We start from the raw sequence: 20,054 nt of genomic DNA, 5'->3' as shown, positions 1-20,054 counted from the left end.
CGAGTACTGTGGAGATGGTAAAGCCTCCACCATGAAATACATATATTAATATAAGGGTTATGTTTTGCTTCCATAAGAAGCTCTAGGTTATTATCTCCTTTATTTCAAAAGCCTGGTTGGGAACCTATTGCTGTGGAGAAAACCAAACTACTCTGCCAAAAAAGCCACTCTAAGTTGCAGGAGTTGCACATTCTCCAGCAGTGGCAGATTAAACCTGTTTTCAGGTACAAGAAAGATGGAGAGTCTATTTACAAGGGCATGTTGTGACAGGACAAGGGAGAATGGTTTTAAATTGAAAGACAGTAGGTTTAGATTAGCTGATACGAAAAAAATTCCTTACTGAGGGTGGTGAGGCAGTGGAACAGGTTGTCCAAAAAGGTTGTGAATGCCCCATCTCTGGAAGTATTCAAGGCCAGGTAGGATGGGGCTCTTGAGCAACCTTGTCTAGTGGAAGGTGTCCCTGCCCATGACAGGGATGTCAGAACTAGATTATCTTTAAGGTCCCTTTCAAAACAAGCCCTTCCATGATTCAACACTCCTGGTTCCCTCATTACAAGAATCTTTATCTGACTGAAACAAAGCTTCAGGCTTTTGGCTTAGAACTTTCCAACTTCCTTTTCTCTTACTAAACATGCTAATTCCTAATTTCATATGATATTTTTCATCTATACATGTTTTGACCTATTTTGAGAGAAGCTAAAAATAAACAAAGGTTAGAAATAACTGTTTATTATGAAAATAACATAAAAACATTTGTCTGCTCCCTGAACTATCAAAATATACAACAAAGACTTAATTCTCTAGAAAACAAGGAAAAGTGCGTTGTAGTGGATGAAACTGCTTGTGTAATATACATTTTTAGTATAAATATTAATAATCTTCAAAGTCTTGCTGAATATCATTCAATGCATTTGTAAGTCGTCGTATTTTATTTTCCATGGCTTTTTTATTGTTTGCCATTTCTTGCAGAAGCTCCCGCATTTCTTCTTCAACAGAGTAGACCTGAAAGAGCGCACAGAGATGAAGTCGAATTCTTGCTTTTCTTAATACACTTCAACCCATATAATCTTGGCAATTTTTAACACTGGTAAGCAATGAAAGAGTTATATGCTTATGTTTGAATTTGCAATGCATTACTCTTGATACTGGATTCAGAAGCAGAATTTTTTCTTTAAAAAATGTATTAATCTGCTAGGAGGTAGGAAGTGCTGTAACAATACAGGAAACTTATTAAGGAAAAAAAGCACCAGTTGTCATGTTAAGGAAGAATGCAGTAGATGACAGAAACAGTAATAGTTAAGGTTGGCATAGGTGAGTTAAATGGATTATCTGGCATAGTCATCATTACTCTTGCCTGTATAGATAAGGAAATGTTTAGTTATTGATTCAGAATAGCTGCATAGCATGGAGCTTTACTTTGCTTGAATAGAAAACATTAGAATAGCACAAATCTAGAGATTTTCTTGCTGTGCAAAGATTGCGTACTAAGCCAGGACTGTTTCCATCCAGTCAGCCTGATAGATTCAAACAGACTTCCAAGCACCACACTTGTAGCAGCTGTAGAATAAAAACACAAATACAATAAATGCATAAATTGAGTATTAAAATTACTTTTTCATTTGCTGCTTCAATTTGTTTTTCCTTTTCATTTTCCAGCTGCAAGAGTTCTTCCTGATGTGCTGCCAACACTGACTCAAGTTGCTTTCTGAAGGCATTATCCATTTTATGAAGCTTTTCCACAGCAATCCTAAAAAAATTATTGAAAAAAAAATCACTATCCTGCAAACAACTGAAGTATTTTGCTTTGTCCAGTTCTGCCTTTGATAAGATTTTAACAACTTAAGCATGAAGACAATTATATATTGGCATCAGAAGTGTCCTGTTTGTTCAAGTATAATTTCTAGCTTTATGCACTGTGTTTAGGACCTCTGGCATTCTCTAAGGAGAGGCATTTAATCACTAGCAAAGGATATGAAGATTAGGGCTTGTTACTGTCAACACGGACAAGAACTCTACCTATTTTCAAGCAGCTCCTTATGCTTTTGAGTCCCAAGAAGTGAATGAAATGTGTGATCCTGTGAACAGCCTGTGAGCCTGTGTCTCACAGAAACAGAAAAGTATCTCCTTCACCATAAAGAAGCATTTCTTTAACTGCAAGCAAATTCTGCTTATAAGGGATAATTCTTAAATATACAGGAACAAAATGCAAGGCAATTTTACATAATAATTAACAACAAAATTCTGAAACAAACCAGAATTATTTAGAATAAAAATTTCAGTTTTACTATTGATCTTCTGACAGTTTCAAACCCCAATCCTATTGACTATTTGAGGTGGTTTGTTTTGCTTGGCTTTTTTGTTATTAATGTTTGTTTTTGATTTGTTGTAGTTCTGTTTTTTTATTCTCATGCAGTCTTATTAACTAGCTGTTATTTTATCAAGAATAGTTGGGAGGAAGGCAGAAAAACATGAGAAGGGGAACAAAGAATAAAGTAAAAATCATCAGTTTAGTAAACTTCTCCATCATTCCAGAAGCATGTGAAATAATTGTTCAGAGTACCTGTTTCTGTATCATCTCATACTTAACTATTAATTGATTGAAGAAATTGACAGTGCAAGAGGAACAAGAAAATAAATCTTGCTATTTGTATGGGAAAAGAATGACAGGTAATTTAGAAACTGTCTGTCACAGACTGAAACAGTAATTAACAGACACCAAGTTGGGCAGGAGTGTTGATCTGCTGGAGGACAGGAAGGCTCTACTGAAGGGATTAGGACAGGTTGGATTGATGGGATGAGGCCAATTGTATGAGGTTACTTTCAAAGAAAATGGAAATAAAGAAGTTCAGATGCTGAATGCTGTAACTGAATGCCAATTCCATGAAGTAAGTCACTTTTCCAGCAAGAATTCCTTCTAGGCCCAGTTTGTAACTGGGCTCACCAAGTAGTTAAAAAGGTGTTACACGTTATTTCACCACATAATTGAGCATTTCTGCACAGTTATTGATAATGCAACTCTACCGTAATTGAATAGTCACAAAATAAACTATTAAAGTATTCACTTTTGAGTTTGAAGACTTTTATTTCTCTCTTCAATCAGCTTCTTCTCTTTGAAATCAAAGTTCTCCTTCATTTGTTTAACCTGCACCTCCAGCTGGCTTAATAGCTCTCCTTTACCTTGCCACCTCTTTTTCAGTGCACTGTAAAAAAAAATGCACATATTTACAATGAATATAAATACCACTTCTTAGGAAGGCAGAAAAGTTTCTCAAGCTTCCATTTTTCCTCATTTCTGTGGGTTTTCATAGCAAGCAAGAATAACTTCAGAGCAGTGTTGCATGCAATGATCCCAAAGAATTATTGTGATTTGTAGGTATCACCTGTGTGCATTCTTAATGTCATCAAGTTCCACTTCTTTTTCTTCTAGCAGTTGCTTTAATTCCTCTTTTCTTTCATTTTGCCTTTCTAATTTTTTCATTAGCTTTTCACATTCAGCAGCTTTTTCATCCAACTGTATTTGAAGCAATTTCTGAGCTTCCCGATTTTCTTCATGGTGTTTTTTGATTTGTTTATCTTTTTCTTGTAAGCCCTTTAGAAGATAAATACTTTAGAACACACAAACTCCCTTAACTTTATTGTTACCCCTTAAGAGTATGTGTTTAGTCTGTGATGGAATAAAGCAGAGAACAACATAAAAGTTTACTCTTCTGAATGTATGAATAACACTTAACAAAGTGATATTCAGCATCTTCATCTGACAGAAGTCTGAATTTTAAAAAAAGTCATTAAAACATAAATCTGAAGTTGAAAGCAAGATAAGAATAAAGTTATTTTGAACTCTTATTCTACATAAGAGTTGAATAAACAACTTATATGTAAGTCACTGAGCTCACAATCTGTGTAACAATAACTTATGCATCTAACTTTGACTGACGTAACACTATAAAACTTTGATTATTAAGTTAAGCGTTCAAGTCTCTAAATGAGACAAATGGAATTATTGGGGCAAAACATATTACTTCTGCTGCCAAAATGCTATTTTACACGAACAAAATAAATAAAAAATATTTATGCTGTAAAACAAATGTGAGGCAAACTGTTAAAAATAATTTTTCCTTTTAAACACTTAAGAAGAATTATGCTATCTTGGTTTCATCTCTCTCAAAATCATTATCATGAATAAACTGAAGCAAGGCAAAGAGAAGAAAGTCTGTACATAAATATGGTTCAATGAGCTATTCAAAGTAGTATCACTGTGCATGTATTTAATAAAAAGCCCCCTTCTGCTCTCAGTGAAATGAATTGCCATGGAAAGCCTGACTGTGATTTGTGAGTCTGAAAACTGGAAGTGCAGACCCAGCTTTTATCAAAGGGTTTGTGACAGCTAAAACGAAAACTTGCAGTGAAAGTTAAGCACACAAACTGTCAGATATGGCACTTACTTCTTTTAGTTTCCTAATTGTTTCTGTCTGATCATCCACTATTTTGTTTTTAATTTTTATGGTATCACTGTCCTGTTCCTTCTGCTTTTTTAACGTGTCAATCTCATTTGTTAAAATTTCAATTTTTGCCTCCAGTTTCCCCCGATCTTGTGCAAGATGAGCTCCTGGACAAAACAGGATACCGATTTCAAGATGTAGAATGTTGGGAGATTGGGCTGGGGGAGGTAAAGGTAAGAACCTTACAAACCAAAGGTTTGACTGTTTTGCCCACAGGAAACACTGTAGGGATTTAATCTGTGGGTAGGTAACACTTCAGAGGAAATGCAGACCTGAAGGTCTCTGTTTTATCCTTTATGACAATTTCTTGGAAAAATAGTTGACAATAATTCTTACAGACCCCTGAAGACCACAAGGTGGTGCTGAATCACAGGAATAGAGAAAAATGCCCAAACTTTTTTCTTCCAGCATTTAACACTCTTTTAAGATATATACTGAAATTTCCATATTAGATTTCCCTGCTAGACAAGAAGCATTACATAACATTATTTATAGATCCTTGTTTTTCTAGTTTCACATTTAAAAGTTCTTTGTACAATTTCATGGCATTTTCACATCTTCAGGAAACAGGTAAACTGTATTCACAGCTGATTTCCACAACTGCTGTTACAGATCCTGTATCAGCCCATGTGCCTGATAAACAGAACATTTATTTTTGCATATCATCTTTACAACTGGATAAGATCAGGAAGGCATCCAAGGACCTTGTCATGATTAAAATCTATTGGAGCGTGTATTTGAAATATAAGATATTGAACACCATTTTTTTTCTGCCAAAGAAAAAAAACCCACTGTTTTACCCTGTTCTGCCAACTCCTGCCCCCATATTTTTCTTTCCATTTTTAATCCATCAATCACAGATTCCTGGGCTGTCAGCTGGGAAATAAGTTTTACATTTTCTTTTTTTAGAAGTTCCACTTGAATAGCCTTTTGTTTGTCCTCCTCAATTAGAGTTTCAAGTTCTCCAGTTCGACACTGTACAAACAAACATTGGGAAAAGACAGTAAGATCCTTTCAAACAATATGCAAAATTTCAAATCAATACTAAGGGGTAAGGAAAGTAATCCTTATATACACCAAATCAAGTCAAATGAGAAATATTCTGCTTGCATTCAGGGCTCTATCTGCATCTCATTCCAGTTGTGAAACACAAATGTTTCCTTCAAATAGACATACTTCAATTCCAGAAAACTGTAAATACCCACTCTAAAGTATTAATGTAATCATAAAAACCTCTTTAGAATTATAAATGCACAAGTCAAGAGAAGCGAAAGATAAAGATATTAAAAATTCAATCAGAAGACAGAAGCTGGGACGTACTTTCACTTCCAATGATAAATATATATTTTCAGTTATCCAAGCTACATTTTGTTTCACAGATTACAGCTATTTAATATAGGTATTTTTCAATTTTGTTCTTAAAAGCATCACTGACTGACAGAATAATATTCTGTACAACAACAAAATGTTTGGGCACCCTAACAACAACAACACGTAGAGGGGAGATTAGAAATAGCTATGCAGGGGTTGTATTCCACCCACGTTTTAGCACAAAGCTGGACTGGTCACACAACCATTTAAAAGTTATGTCCTTTAAATTAAAAAAAAAATTACTTATAAATAATAAAATAGTACTAGAATGTGTTGCCTCAAAGCAACTGTGCCCACAGTACTTAAGATTAAAATCTGACACGCAGTAGATAATGAATAATACTTCTAATATTATACAACTGGGAGATACTGAGCTGCTAATAACTACACTGCATTATTTGTTCAATTGTAGTTCTACTTTGTATAAGTGACCAGCGCAGAGGCATGCTCCATTTCTTTGAATTTATATGGGGTCAGAGCTATTAATGTAGTTTTGATGGACCAACAGGTATATAAAAACTGCTACTGGTCACTGCGCAAAGAGTGCACTTTCCAAAACATGAGTGAGTCGACATTTTTCTATGGGGAGCAGTGTTTGTGAGAAATAGAAGTGCAAGATGCAAGAATAAAGGCTGATGTGCACTACTGGGTTTTAGTGCAATAGGAAACCTGTGTCTTTTAGTTAATCAAGCTTGTATGGAAGCATTAACTTTTATAGATGAAACATCACAAAAAATAATCAATGTAGTTGAAATGTTTTGAAACAAATACCTTTAGGTTTGCTGTAGCTTCTTCGTTTGATTTTGTTAGTTCTGCAATTTTTGCTTTCTGTTCTTCTACTAAATTTGTCAGGTCTTGGATCAGACTTGCCATGTCTTTTTCCCTTTGTTCCAATTCAAACAGGGCTTGTTTGTGTTCAACTAGATCAGCAGAAGCCTTTTCAAACCCCTGTTTTACCTAAAATTTTATAAGACAAGACTTGAAAAATGTTAACATTTGGAAAAAAATATGCATATATAAACATAAACTGACATTTGAATTTCAAGTGAAGACACAGAAATTCATCAAGTCTATAGGAAATTAGTAAATATCTGACACCGGTTTTCTCCTGGTTTGTTCATGAAACTACAACTTGAAAAACTGGTTCACCCAGCTGCATATTTGTAATAAAACCCCAAACCCAACAAAACATAACAAAAATACCCAAACAAACAAAAAAACCCCCACACACAGAACAAAAAAGTCATGGGTGGATGGGAAGCAGAGCAGAAAAACCACACTTGGGAGCTAAAAACAGTGCCTTAATTTAATCTCATTGTTAAAACTGACATTGAAATCGCAAAAGAAGGACAAAGTTAATCAAGACTTTTTTTCTTGTAACAGAAAGATTTGAAGGGCAAAATCCCTGTCTTTTCTTTCCCCTCCTCTCCCATCTATTTAAAACTTATTTAAAACAAAGAAAACCAAGTTTAAGGTGAAGAATTTAATATTTTATTTAACATATAAAAATGTAAATACTAGCCACAGAAATAAATTCTTGAGTAATTTAGCAAGCAAGATTTGAATTTGAGTTGCAAAATATATATCCAAAATTAAATTTTGAAAATTTACACAATAAAGAACTATATTACTAAATACACTTGTATATATATATTTAACGATAACCTTATCAAAATACAAACACAACAGGTTTTACTGTAATTCAGTATATTCTAATTGAAGGTCAACATATTTTAATAGAAATGAATAACATCAGACAAAAGGGGTTTTTAAAATTTCTTTTGATTAAGTTCTACATATGAACAAAAATGTTGGGGGTTTTGAATGCTGACTTGGCATTTGCTGTCCTTGTTCCAATCACTGATATTTCAAACCTTTCTACCAATATTCTTGCATGAATCCTTGGAGCAAAGATCATAGGGATAAAAAACCAACCCAACACAACATCAAAAAACTACACCCAGAATATCCACCCAAACCCAACACATTTAAAAGAACTATAACCCCACCTAGTGTGAGATGAAATGTTCTCTTAGTCTTACCTCTTTAAACCTTTTAGCTTCGATAGTTAAAGCTAAACGAAATTCATCTTCTAGCTCTCTGTACTTCTGGTTTGACATGTGAATTTTCTCCTGCAATTCTCTAACATGCTGTTCATGCCTCTGCTCCTCTTTAGCCACTGCTTTTGCCAAAGCATCTTGAAATTCAGGTCCATTTAAAGCAACTCGGGTTCCAAGTTCTTTCCTAAAATTACCAAGCATATACCTGGGACATGAACTGCACGATCTCACAATGCTGTTTTAATTCATTTTCTTGGTCTTACTGAACAAGGATAATGAATTACATAATAAATGGGGTAAATTCCTTCATCTTACAGACAGCCTTCAGTCTTCTCTGACAATAGCCCTAGCATGAGGAAAATTCTGTTGACTACTGTTAAAAACACCCAAAGGAATATGCTTACTTTAGAATTCAAACATTTGTAGAAATTATTCAATTGTGCTTTTGCTGTGATTTAGCACTTGTTTGCTTTGCTGTTAACAAACATCTGGAAGTGACATTAGAATCAGAGAAAAGCCCTGTACAGCCAGACACCCTCTTCTGCAGTCAGTTATTCCTCTCACCCTCACCCAACAACTGCTGCTATTCACTCAGACCCAAAACCTGAAAAGCAGCAGCAACATGGACCTAAAAGGACAATGTTGAAGCCTCAAGTACAGTTTCACGTCATGTAGCCTCAAGTATTCTCCAAAAAAGAGAAATTTTCAAAGAGGAAAGCAGCCAGGCAAGTAACTCACACTCCACCCAACAAGCAAGGTTCTGCAGAGGCTGCAGAACGCTTTGTTATTGTAGCATATGCAGCTCTTCAGTTCAAATACAATTCAAATACGATTTTATTTTTGTCTGATTATTCCTGGATTACAGATCAAGTATTTAAAATAAAAAATTTGGCCATATTATAAGAAAGGGACCTTTCACATGAAAGGTTAAGCTGCCTACATGAACTTATGAATCAGGAACGTACAAGATATTCCTAAATGAGTAAGAAAATGTGTAGGAAGACGTCTACATTTTTACAAAAAACATCTCTCCCGCTAATCAAAAAAATCCAAAACAAACCAAACCTGAACTAAAGCACATCCATACTTTAGAACACATTTAAACAAAACACGTTGGCAACACAAGCATCTCTGTTAACTTGTGAAAAGAAAACAATGACCCCATACCTTTGCTCTTGCTCTCTTAATACCAGAAGCTCATGTAGTTGTTTTACCTTCTCCTTCTGTTGTCGGACAGATATTCGAAGTAACTGTACTTCTCTTTCATTTGCTGATGCTTTAAGCTCTGCTTCTTGCACCTGTTTCATCTGTGTCATAAAGAGCAAGATTTTCTTAAAACTGTAATCAAATCCTCATTTTTTATAGTAGAACACAAATGAACAGGTGCTTTCTAAGAGTTTGTTTGGGGTTTATTGCTTGATTTATTTATTTTTTTTCTTAATATATTTTAACACTTGAAGAAATTTAAGACAAGATGTTTAAAATAAAGTCTTAAATTCCTACAACTCAAAAAGCAGCCTTGATAAAGAACCAAGGGCATTTCCTTAATTTGTAAAGAACTTCAAGGTGTCCTCCAGAAGTGGAAGAAGTGCATTGGTAGAATGATATCCTCAATTAGAAACTCTTTTATTGTAATACTTGTATTAGATTCAAACAAAACATTTTTAGATGTATTCAACATTAACTTCATTTTGTTAACACTTTGCTTTATAAAAATCTCCACCTTTCTGATTTGTACAGTTTAGAGTTGCTGAACAGAGCTGCTTTCTAATGATTTTACAAAAAATGTAGAATCAGTATAAACACCAGATGGCATACTCCACTTTTTCCATTTGAGCTTTTATGAGTAATTCCATTTTATAGAGTTAAGCCCTTTAAATACAAAACTCTTTTCTGATTCAACATGAAGAAAAAAGATATGAAAAGAGTTATAAAAAAGGTTGTGATTATTCATTAAGTGGTAATTCAAAATCAGAACACTTGAGAAGGCTAAGTTTTTATGTTCTACATGTTAAGCCTTTTCATGAATAGATTAATGAGTAACTTTTAGACACATCACACTGTATTCCTTCCTAAATCGAAGCACTTAAAAATGTCAAGGAAGAGCACATTTTGACAAAAATGTCAAGGAAGAACAAGGGAATAGGGTACACATTTACATGCATAGTAAACTTACTAATCTTGAATCCCTTCAAGCAGTCATTTAGTAATGCTGACTGAAGGCCTTAAACAGTGGTGGCTACATGGAGTAACAATAATTAACCACTGAAAGTGATTGCCGGAATGTACTATGAGAAAGCTCTATGAAATATTCTAGAATTTATTAATCTTGGAATTTATAAAACAGGCCAAAGGTATAGTAAATCTGAACATGCAAAAAGAGGATTTCGTTTTGAGAGCAAAATGATTATTCTTTGAAACATGATTATTAAGGAGTATTTGCTACAGGATTTTAAAGACAGGAACAAAGACCTTCCCTTAATAAAAACAATGTTACTACCACCAAAAGAGATGACTTATTTCTACAAACTCATTGAGGGAAAAATAGAAGCCTTATACATCAGTAAGGTGTTTCCATTCTTATAAGATAGCAAAAAACACACACACATGCAAATCCTACTCTCCTGTTCTCCAAATCACTAAATTTAGTACTTTTCAAACTGACAGGCAGACACCTGACCTAAACTGAAGGTCACCTCTAGATTCCATAATAGCTCCGGGATATGTACAGCTAAGGAAGAAATGGAAGAGCCACTCAAGTACCCAAACAGAAGCCTAAAGTAGAGGGTGTCTTGGATGGTACTTTGCAGTTTGTCAGGACACTCCCAGATTCATTCCTTTCAGGGAACCTAAACAACAAAACTTCCTAGAGCACCACACCATCAGTTCAAAGACTTTTCAGGAAGAATGTGTTAAGAATAATTTTCTCTAAGTTCAGTGACACAGGAATGGACTAACATAGGAATATAAACAAACAAAAGGAGTAGATATTGGAGGACACTGAAAATTCAGCAATTAATTTCTCAGAAAGACATAGTGGCAGTATATGGTCCAGCATCTTGATCTTATATATTTGTATATAAATATAGAGGCTCAACAAAGAGCCTCTGACTACAAAAGCATCATTATCTTCTCCAGCTGTAAAAACAAAATCAAAAAATCCCAAACAAACAAATACAAAACATCACACAAACGAATCAGAATCTTTAATGTTCTCAGCAATTACTGTTTTGTTGTGGTTGCAATTAAAAGCATGTAATTCTTTAGACCAGCGAAACAAACAGAACCACTAGATTTCCATCCCAGTAGTAAGATGTCTATTGATTTTAGCAACTTTAAAAACTTGTCTTTCTTACTCTGTGTTTTCAGAAAATATCAACTCTGAGTGTTAAGTACATAGGACTTGTTCTCCTTTATCGTAAGGCCATCATTTATAATATACATTAATTGACAATTAAAATGCATACCCGTTATTAACTACAGTTATGCAGAAAAAAAGCCCCAGGTTTTATTGTGGAAAACTCAGACTCAGTGTTAGTAAAACCTAGCATTTGTTTGTATTCAGGACTACGGTAGTAATCCTGTTGTCATTGCATTATTTACTCATGAAAAATATTTACCTCTGCTGCTCGCTGCTGCAACCTCTGTGTCTCCATCTTGGACAGTGCTTCTTCTAAAGCTCGCATGGCCTTCTGATATTCTGCTTCTTTATTTCTTGCCTGATTTAGCTCATTAGTAAGTCTTTCAGTTTCACCTTTCAGCTGTTGGACATCTGCTTGCAGTCTTGCTTTGGCATCTCTCTCTTTCAATATCAATTCCTTTAACCTGAGAATAAACGCAGTACAGTTGTATTATAAATGTTTTACTTGTAAGTTTCATGGCAAATACATTGAGAAAAAGGCATTAGTAGCTGTTGTAGCAACACATTTGTTTTTTACTGCATTTTACTTTTCATAGCATTGTCATATAAAACTGTTTAAAGGGACATAAACTGTTAAGTCATGTGCAGCATTACTACATGAGATTCATTCAAAAAACCTCAGATGGAGACAACCTCATAGATACATCTTTTAGGAAATGCCATTTAAGTATTACTTTGCTTTACAGGAACATAATAAGCTTCTTATAGAAGACGGTATAAATGTAGATTGGTATAAAATAAAAGTTGAAAGTCAACCTAAAACAAAAAGGGAAAAAAGGGAAATATTCACAGTCAGTCATGGATGGTACTCAGGAAGCACATGGCTTGGTTTTTCCTCAAAGAAAGCAAATGTGGCTTTGATAAATACAAGACAGTTAAGAAAAAGCCAAATGGAGCAGATATCGCCAAAAATAAGGAGATCTTTAAAAAAAAAAGGTTGCTGCTCAGGACACACAAGGATGGTGACAACCACCTCTCTGAAGATGTGCTAGGCCTGCCCTGCACAATACATTGCCTATGGGCCAACTCCAGCCTGCCAGAAACATTTTTGTTCTAATGTGCTGCACAGAAAAAAGCAAAGAACACTCTAGGTGTATGTGGAAAGGGAGACTGGGACACATAAGGCAGAAGTATGATATGAGACAGCTACTAGAGCTTGAACTGAAGGTATAGTTATGATATACATTGGAAAGTAATGGCTAGAAATGGAGGAAAGTGGCATACTGATAATGTTCTATGACAAGAATAGGAAGGAAGCTGCAGAAAGGAATTTTACCAGGTAATACTGAGAGAAATTCTAGCACTACTTCTTGAAGCCTTATTTTCCAAGTATATTGTTTAAAGCTGCCCTTGTTTCTTAAGCCTACAAAATGAATTACTGGAAACTAAAAAAACCCAAAACATAACAAACTCTTAGACTATAGCATTATTTCCCTACCTGTCTCTGGTAAATAAAGCCATACTCTGAATATTCTTTTCTTCTTTTGCATGCTTCTGTAGCTCACTGACATGCTCTAATAATTTCTTCTCTGCTTGCTCTGCTTTCCACCTCCTTTCTTTCTCCTGATCCAGTTCTTGAATTAGTGCCTTAGCAAGAATGTGATAAGCATCAACTTACTAGGAAACATTCAAACATAGCCAAAAATGATAATCACTATTTATAATAGAACAATACTTTTCTGTCTTAGTGGAATTGATGGATGACAGAAGAAAATGCAAGCAACCAGGCCAAAAACTGCCATAGAAGTGAAATAAAATACATCCTCTCTCAGCTGGCACTACAAGAACTCCACTACATTTGGTAATATCTACATGCAATTATTTTTGTGACCTCCAGCTTTAGTTTGACCAGGAGACATGTTTGGCTTCAGATGATGATATATGTAACTTGAAATGATACAACACCTACTCGGTATGTTGATTCCTCTATGGGATTTGAATTGCATTCTTCTACTTTTTCCATATTGCTCTGTCTTCCAGTTAATATTTCAGCTTTTCTTCCCACTACTTTAAAAGGAGAGTCATTCTGAATGGAGCATGGACACTTAGAGGAACTCTTCTTCTCTTCCCTATATGCAGAGTTTGAAGAATAACAGTGGATTCAGACACTTTTAAATGAAAAAAATTTACAGTTTAGTGCAGCAGCTAAACACTAAACAGTTCAAAACCATTTAGAAAATAATTTGCAATCAGACCACAGAAACAACTCCATTCAAATATTCAGCTCTAAAAAGACACTTACAACTAGCAGATGCTACCTAAAACCATCTTATGATCACATAGACACAAATAATTTTAGAAGAGTAGCTCTAGAGCTTCAGTAGCTGACTGAACAAATATATTCCAATTTATATTGTCTTCTACTCATCACTTCTGATATTTACTATACAAATCAAACAGATCACCATGGCATCATGAGCTTCAAAGATATATAATCTTGACCATTATCTGAGACCATGAATCTTTTAATTACTCAGTTCCATCTGTGGAGAATTCTTATGCCACCACAATTTAAAATAAAGACGGAAACATAAGCTGTTAGGATTTTGAAAGTTCTTGTTTTGGAATCTTCAGTTCAATTTCCTTCTCAACCTGAAGAAAGAAACAGCTCATGTGGAGAAACAACTGAATGAAGCCTCAGTAGCTACTCATTTTCAGGGTACTATTAACTGACTTGATTTACTCAACCTACCACTTCCAGTGAAATATTTCAAGTTAAAACTATGTTCATGCTGACAATATTCAGTTTAATGAATTTTGGCTTTATATAGTAAGCACTGAGATACCTGTTAGTAATTTTCTTCTTTAGATGACTTGCATGACCTTTTGTAGATAATGCAGTTTTACGGTAAGTGGGGATCTTGCTTCCTTTCATGACCTTTCTGTTGTTCTCTTTTCCACTCTCATTTTCACTCTCAGAAGTCGGATCCGTGTCTCTCTTAGCTTTGAGAGCACTTGGAGCAGCTTCCTGTCTTGAACTATCAGATACCTAAGAAGAGATCAAAGTTTTAGATACAAATTTTAATATTGCTGATTGGCTAACACTTATTCAGGTGCAATTTTAAAAACGTTCACACAAAATAATTTTGACAAAAACTAAACAATTGCTTCCAGTTTTTTACTTTTACAATCCCTTCCCTACTTGCTGAAATATTTTGTTGTTTTAAAGGTAAAGTAAACCCAGGATGCTTGAGATCATATAGTTATTTCCTTTTGAAGTACCTTTAGTTTGGTAAAATCCTTAGGCAGTTGGTGAAAAATGTAAAACAAACACAGCACTTACAGCCAAAAAAAGCCTTGCAAACACCAGTACCAAGCAAACCTGACAAGCTTATGTTATCTATGTTAACAACACAAACTATAATACGTGACAAGCATATCAGACCAAGTTGACCTATTAGTGAAATTAATTTTCACCAACTGTACAATCCAGGCACTTTGGTACATTTCATGCTTTATTCTGGTTCAGTTAGTAAATTGACTGGTTTCAGGATAAAGAAAAAAAAAAAAACAACCATAAAAAAAGAATTCTCTAACATAACATGATCGGATAGCTCTGCTAGTCCCATTCACTATGTTTTTTATTCTGTATGGAATGATTCGTGATACAAAGGGAAATCTTCAGTTTTAAAGACTTGTTTTTATTTTATTCCCAGCTTCTCAAAATGATGAAGAACACATTAGCAGAGTCAGCCTATAATACCAGTAGAAATGTTCTAGTCTGGTAAAGCAAAATTTTCATTATCAGAACAGCACACCTTATCTTACAAACAAAACTTGCTGTGCAATCACAGAAAAAAAAAATCACCTTTTGTAGTATCTGTAAAATTTGATCTTCTATTTTTCTAATTCTCATCTCATTGTGTATTTTATCAAGCTGGGTTTTCTCGGGTTCAGAAGATGAGACAAGCTCTGTGGAGGAGCTGGTGGCACCTTGCACTGGTACCCTTGAACGCTGCCGAAACTGAGCCAGTGCCTGGTCGATGTGTGGTGTCGCCAGCGGTAAGGGAACATTGTTCTGTCAGAAGAAAAGACAACTCTTGTAGCATTAATATGTTGCATGCAATAAAAAAAATGGAATGTGTCAATTTTAAAACTAGTACACACAAACTGTGGCACCTGATCTCGGGTGGAAGGGCACTCAGATGAAACCAAAGAGCCCAAAATGTCTTCTAAACCCTGCAAATCTGAATAATTTTCTTCTGCCAGGTCCACTGGTTCACCAGAAATATTTCTTCCATCTAGAGCTGTTAGCTGGGGCAATGACTGAAGAACAGTTTCTCTATAACCTTGAGAAAAAGACCACAAAATCAACCTTGCAAGAAGATGCCTGGTGTCTTTTAGGTACAACATCATCTTAAATGATTCACTGCAATTTTAACGTAAGAAAAAAAATAGTGAGTTACCTACAGTCGTCTCATCTTTTCCCACCCAAGACTTTAAACGGACAACATTACAAATTAAATCAACTGGGAAGCTGCCTGCCTAGTCCTGATCTACAAAGGGATTTCCCAGCCACCATCAGCACACTGCAATTGCACAGACAACCCTTCAACACCAGCCTACTGCACCCAAACAACTGTACCAAGTGGAAGGGTAGATGAATGTAATGGAAAAGCAAGTTCTGAAATGGCTTAGACAACTTCATCCTTTGGCAGTGAATGAAATAAGGCACTATGAAACTGTCAAGCACTGAAGTTAGCATTTTTAATTTATTCGAATTTGGGCTGCTGAACACTGCAGTTTTGGAAGTGCACATAGACATAAATATGAAGGGGTATGTAAATACTTGCAGAAGAAAACTAGTGACATTTTCTAAGTTAATCAGATAACTTTAATAGTCCTGCTACTGTTTCTGTAGTGCCTGAATGTATTTGTAAAATATGATGAGTGCATTTAAAAACATTACTTAAAACCTTATTTGGCTTTCCTCAGTAACACCTGGTGTTTCTTTTTAACTATACATACATTACATCTGTATCAATTGTATGCTCATATTATTGCTATTTTGTATGGTCATAATTTCTACTGTCCTACTCTGTGAAATTACCTTTAAACTCTTGCAAAAACATCAATCCTCTACTTCCACCTTCCTGTGAGATTTTCCTCTCTTACATACAAAGAAAATTTAAAAACCCTACACCAGTATAAAATGCTACAATTTAACTTGTTTGAACTTAGACATTTTAATGAACTGTAACATTTTAATGGCCTGAAAAACCTACCCCCAAACCAGAAGCTCAAAGACAACTGAAAGTGTTGCATCCACATGCATTCTCCAACTTGTCTCCAAGCTGCCTAGTGAAACACCTGACACCTATTTGGATGACAATGCTAATTACTGCAGAGGATCCTAGAGTCTGTCACTGCTAACCAAAGCAGGGGGAAAAGAAGGAAAAGCTAACTGTTACTTTCTCTTGTGATCTCTATTAGTAGCAGACTACCTATTTCCTGTGCCTGCCCTCTGTCTGTAAATTCAGTATCTCCAAATGCATTCTTTGAGTTCTCCACCTTTTCAGCTTATCATATTAATATTTCTGTCCTTCCACTAGACCATGTGGCTCAGAACCTAATTCAACCTGTCCCTGTGCACTTCCAGGGATGGGATATCCACAACCACTCCGGGCAACCTGTTCCAGTGCCTCAGCACCCTTCACAGTAAAGAATTTTTTCCTAATATCTAATCTAAACCTACTCCAGTTTGAAACCATTCCTCCTTGTCCCATCCTTACATGCCTTTGGAAAGAGTCTCTCTCCTTCCTTCTTTTAGATTCCTCTCAGGTACTGCAAAGACACAATTAGGTCACCCTGAAGCCTTCTCTTCTCCAGGCTGAACAGTCCCAATTCTGTCAGCCTTTCCTCATAGGAGAGGTGCTCCATCCCTCTAATCATGTTGGTGGCCCTCCACTGGACTCACAAATGAAAATGTTGAGCCTTCTCTAAGCATACAATTTACAATTTTGAGAATATGCTGTCGGGGAAAAAAGGATTTTTTAAAATGGAAAACGAATTAATTTTGACAGAATTTAGATTTCTGCAGGCTGGCCAGTTTATGAATGAATTTGCAAGCCTCAGAAAATGGCTTACACCTTATAGGAAATCACTGAGGTAATGAGCACAAATTATCTACATAAGATCAGATCCATACCTGCTATGTGACAAACTGGATTGGCTTTTCCGTTCCTTTCCAGCGTGAGGTTTGTCAAACAGTGCAGCCCCTTTGTGCACTGAAGTAAGTGATTCATATTGTTTACACAGTTGCTGTGAAGGTCAATGTGGCTAATCTTATGTCTGGTTCCATGAAGGGATCGAAATCCTGGAAATTTCAGGGAAAAAAACCCAAACAACCACAAAGTAATGTTTTCTGCTACAGTCCTATTCTATGGGGTTTAGAACAGACAGCATCTTGTTGAAAAATATTCAGTAAATAATATATCATAACTAGAAATGAGAGAATAACACTTGCTCCATATCCTTGTTTAAATGTTAATTACCTATGTTACTCTACCACAAAGTACAACACTTAAGCTTCTTATGTGAGATAACTTTAAAGAAACTGATTAATCTCTGACTGTTAAAAAGCATGTAAAAATAAACCTTTTCCTTGAAGTTTCATTTTATAACACAAGCTCATTAACAAAATTGTTACCAATGTTCTTTTAATTTTCCATTACAAGTACTCTTGATTTTGTAGCATGAAATCATAAGAACAACTGACCATTTCAAATCAACAGAGATACACAAGAGAACTTCCATATCATATATAAAGTTGCATTTTTGTTCTATAAAAATGAAAAATATAAATATTTTGGAAGTAAATATGAAATGTTTACTACTTTCTGAACAAGCTTGGCCTCACCAAACACAGAAGAATAAATTTGAGTTCGGAACAATCTTTGGTGCTGAAAACTTTAAAGCTGAGAAGAGCAGCAATAGGCACCTGTATTAGAATTATTCAGTGAATTGGCAATGGAAGCACTAGAAATTTTTCAAAATACACTTGGTCACGTTTTTCAAAGTTAAAGTGAGACAAATGCTTTGTATTGTACAGCAAATGGCAACATCACTTACCAGAGAGATCATGTATGCGATTATATGACAAGTTCAGCATAGTTAAATTAAAGAGTTTTTCCAGTCCTAAACAAAATGAAGGAAAAAAATACAAACAGAAGGATTTTCAGAAGAATGCTCTGCTTTCATCAAATTCAAAGCTTGCAAAGTGAACCTTTAAAGATCATAACTATGAATTATGACATTAATCTATAAGCATATTATAAAAATCAGCTTTTCCTTCTAAATTAAGGCATTTTGTGATGATAAGGCTTATGAAGACTATAAATACTCATCTTCAAATTTACTTTTATAAAATGGTTAGCATATTAACTTGGTATAACCTTAATTATATGCAAACATTCCAAAAGTAAACCTTAAAACGACTCTTAGAAAACCTTCGTAACTTGCTAAATGGACAGAAATAAACATTGCAGACCCTCCACTTTGGTCAGCAGGTTGCAGGACAAGCTCAGGGTGCGCAGCCTAGCCAGGGAACCGAGCCCCTCGATGCGGCGGATCTGGTTCGAAGACAGATCCAAGTGCTGCAGATTCCGGAGGTGGTCGAGCCCTTGGATCCTGGCGATGAGGTTACAGTGGGCGTTGAGCGTGTGCAGGTCCGAGCTCAGGGACACATCCCTCAGGCTGCAGAGAGAGGAGCCCACCGTCAGCCGGCAGCTCGGCCCTACGCCGCGGCCTCCCCTCTCCCCGGCCCGTCCGCACTCACCTCTTAACGCCCTTATCCATGAGGCTGAGCTCGCCGGGGATCCCCGCCATGCCGCCGGGCCCCCGCGCTGGCCGCATCTCGCTTCAGTGCTCCCTCGTCTCCCAGGGCAGCGCTGCCCGCGTTAGGCCGGGACACGAACGCCTCAGGGCCCCGCTCCCGCCGCGGCCGCGGGAGGCGGCGCTGCCGGAGCCCGCGGGGCAGCGGGGAACGAGCTCCGCGCCTCCGCTGCGCTCCCTGCCGCTCTCCTGCCCCTTCCCGCCGCGTCCCGCCGCTCTCCGGCCGCTTCCTGCCATGGGCCCAGAAAGGGGCCGGGTTTAGAAACCGGATCGCTTTGCATTCTTTTCGAGGGGGGCTGTGGTGTTTTTTGGAGCTCACCCGGTGTTAACAGTGTCACAGAATCATAGAACAATCTGAGATGGAAGGAACACACAGGGATCATCGCCGGCCATCCCCAGGAGTCACACCGTGTGCCGGAGAGCACTGTGCAACTGTGTGAGGCATGGAGCTGTGACCGCCTTCCTGGGGAGCCTGATCCCGTGCCCAGCCACCAAGGGATAATGTCAGTGAGGTTTTCTGAGATTAGACAGCTTTGTCAGAAGTAGAAAATCCGACTAGTATGCTGTTTGGGACATTCTGTCAATGCCTTTCTTGTACTAGAAATCGGATGCTAGGATGATCAGTGAAAAAAGTTGCATCTGTGCGTTAAGATTCCATTGAGTGTAACATTGATTTGTTCTAAGACTGTGATCCAAATCCAGCTGTACATGGCAGAATACAGAGTTGGAAGACTGCTGGATATCGAATAATATGTGTGCATTCACAGAGAAGGAGACTCAAAAAATAAAACAAAAAATTATTTAACCATGTAAAAATTATGCCATGCTGAATTTCCCAATCATGAACATTAGAGAATTAATAGTTTGATT

General features: G+C 36.4%; 1 protein-coding gene across 1 annotated transcript; it reads right to left on the bottom strand.

The window, feature by feature from the left end:
- Positions 1-713: 713 nt before the first annotated feature.
- LRRCC1 (leucine rich repeat and coiled-coil centrosomal protein 1) lies at positions 714-19,720 on the bottom strand. The gene is made up of 19 exons (XM_039695603.1): positions 19,129-19,720; positions 18,841-19,046; positions 18,423-18,488; positions 17,500-17,667; positions 15,471-15,640; positions 15,160-15,369; positions 14,138-14,340; positions 13,261-13,420; positions 12,790-12,938; positions 11,551-11,755; positions 9,098-9,237; positions 7,913-8,114; positions 6,642-6,827; positions 5,300-5,474; positions 4,443-4,606; positions 3,381-3,589; positions 3,063-3,200; positions 1,612-1,747; positions 714-1,002 (listed from the first exon to the last, which is right to left on the bottom strand). Exons 1-19 carry the CDS (start codon positions 19,203-19,205, stop codon positions 871-873), a joined length of 3,096 nt encoding a protein of 1,031 aa, XP_039551537.1. The 5' UTR covers positions 19,206-19,720; the 3' UTR covers positions 714-870.
- Between the last annotated feature and the right edge of the window lie 334 nt (positions 19,721-20,054).

The sequence above is a fragment of the Passer montanus genome, unplaced genomic scaffold (assembly GCF_014805655.1).
Source record: "Passer montanus isolate IOZ18808 unplaced genomic scaffold, ASM1480565v1 scaffold90, whole genome shotgun sequence".
Taxonomy (NCBI): Eukaryota; Metazoa; Chordata; class Aves; order Passeriformes; family Passeridae; genus Passer; species Passer montanus.
The sequence above is the reverse complement of the archived record's forward strand: the minus strand, read 5'-3'. Positions and strand labels throughout refer to the sequence as shown.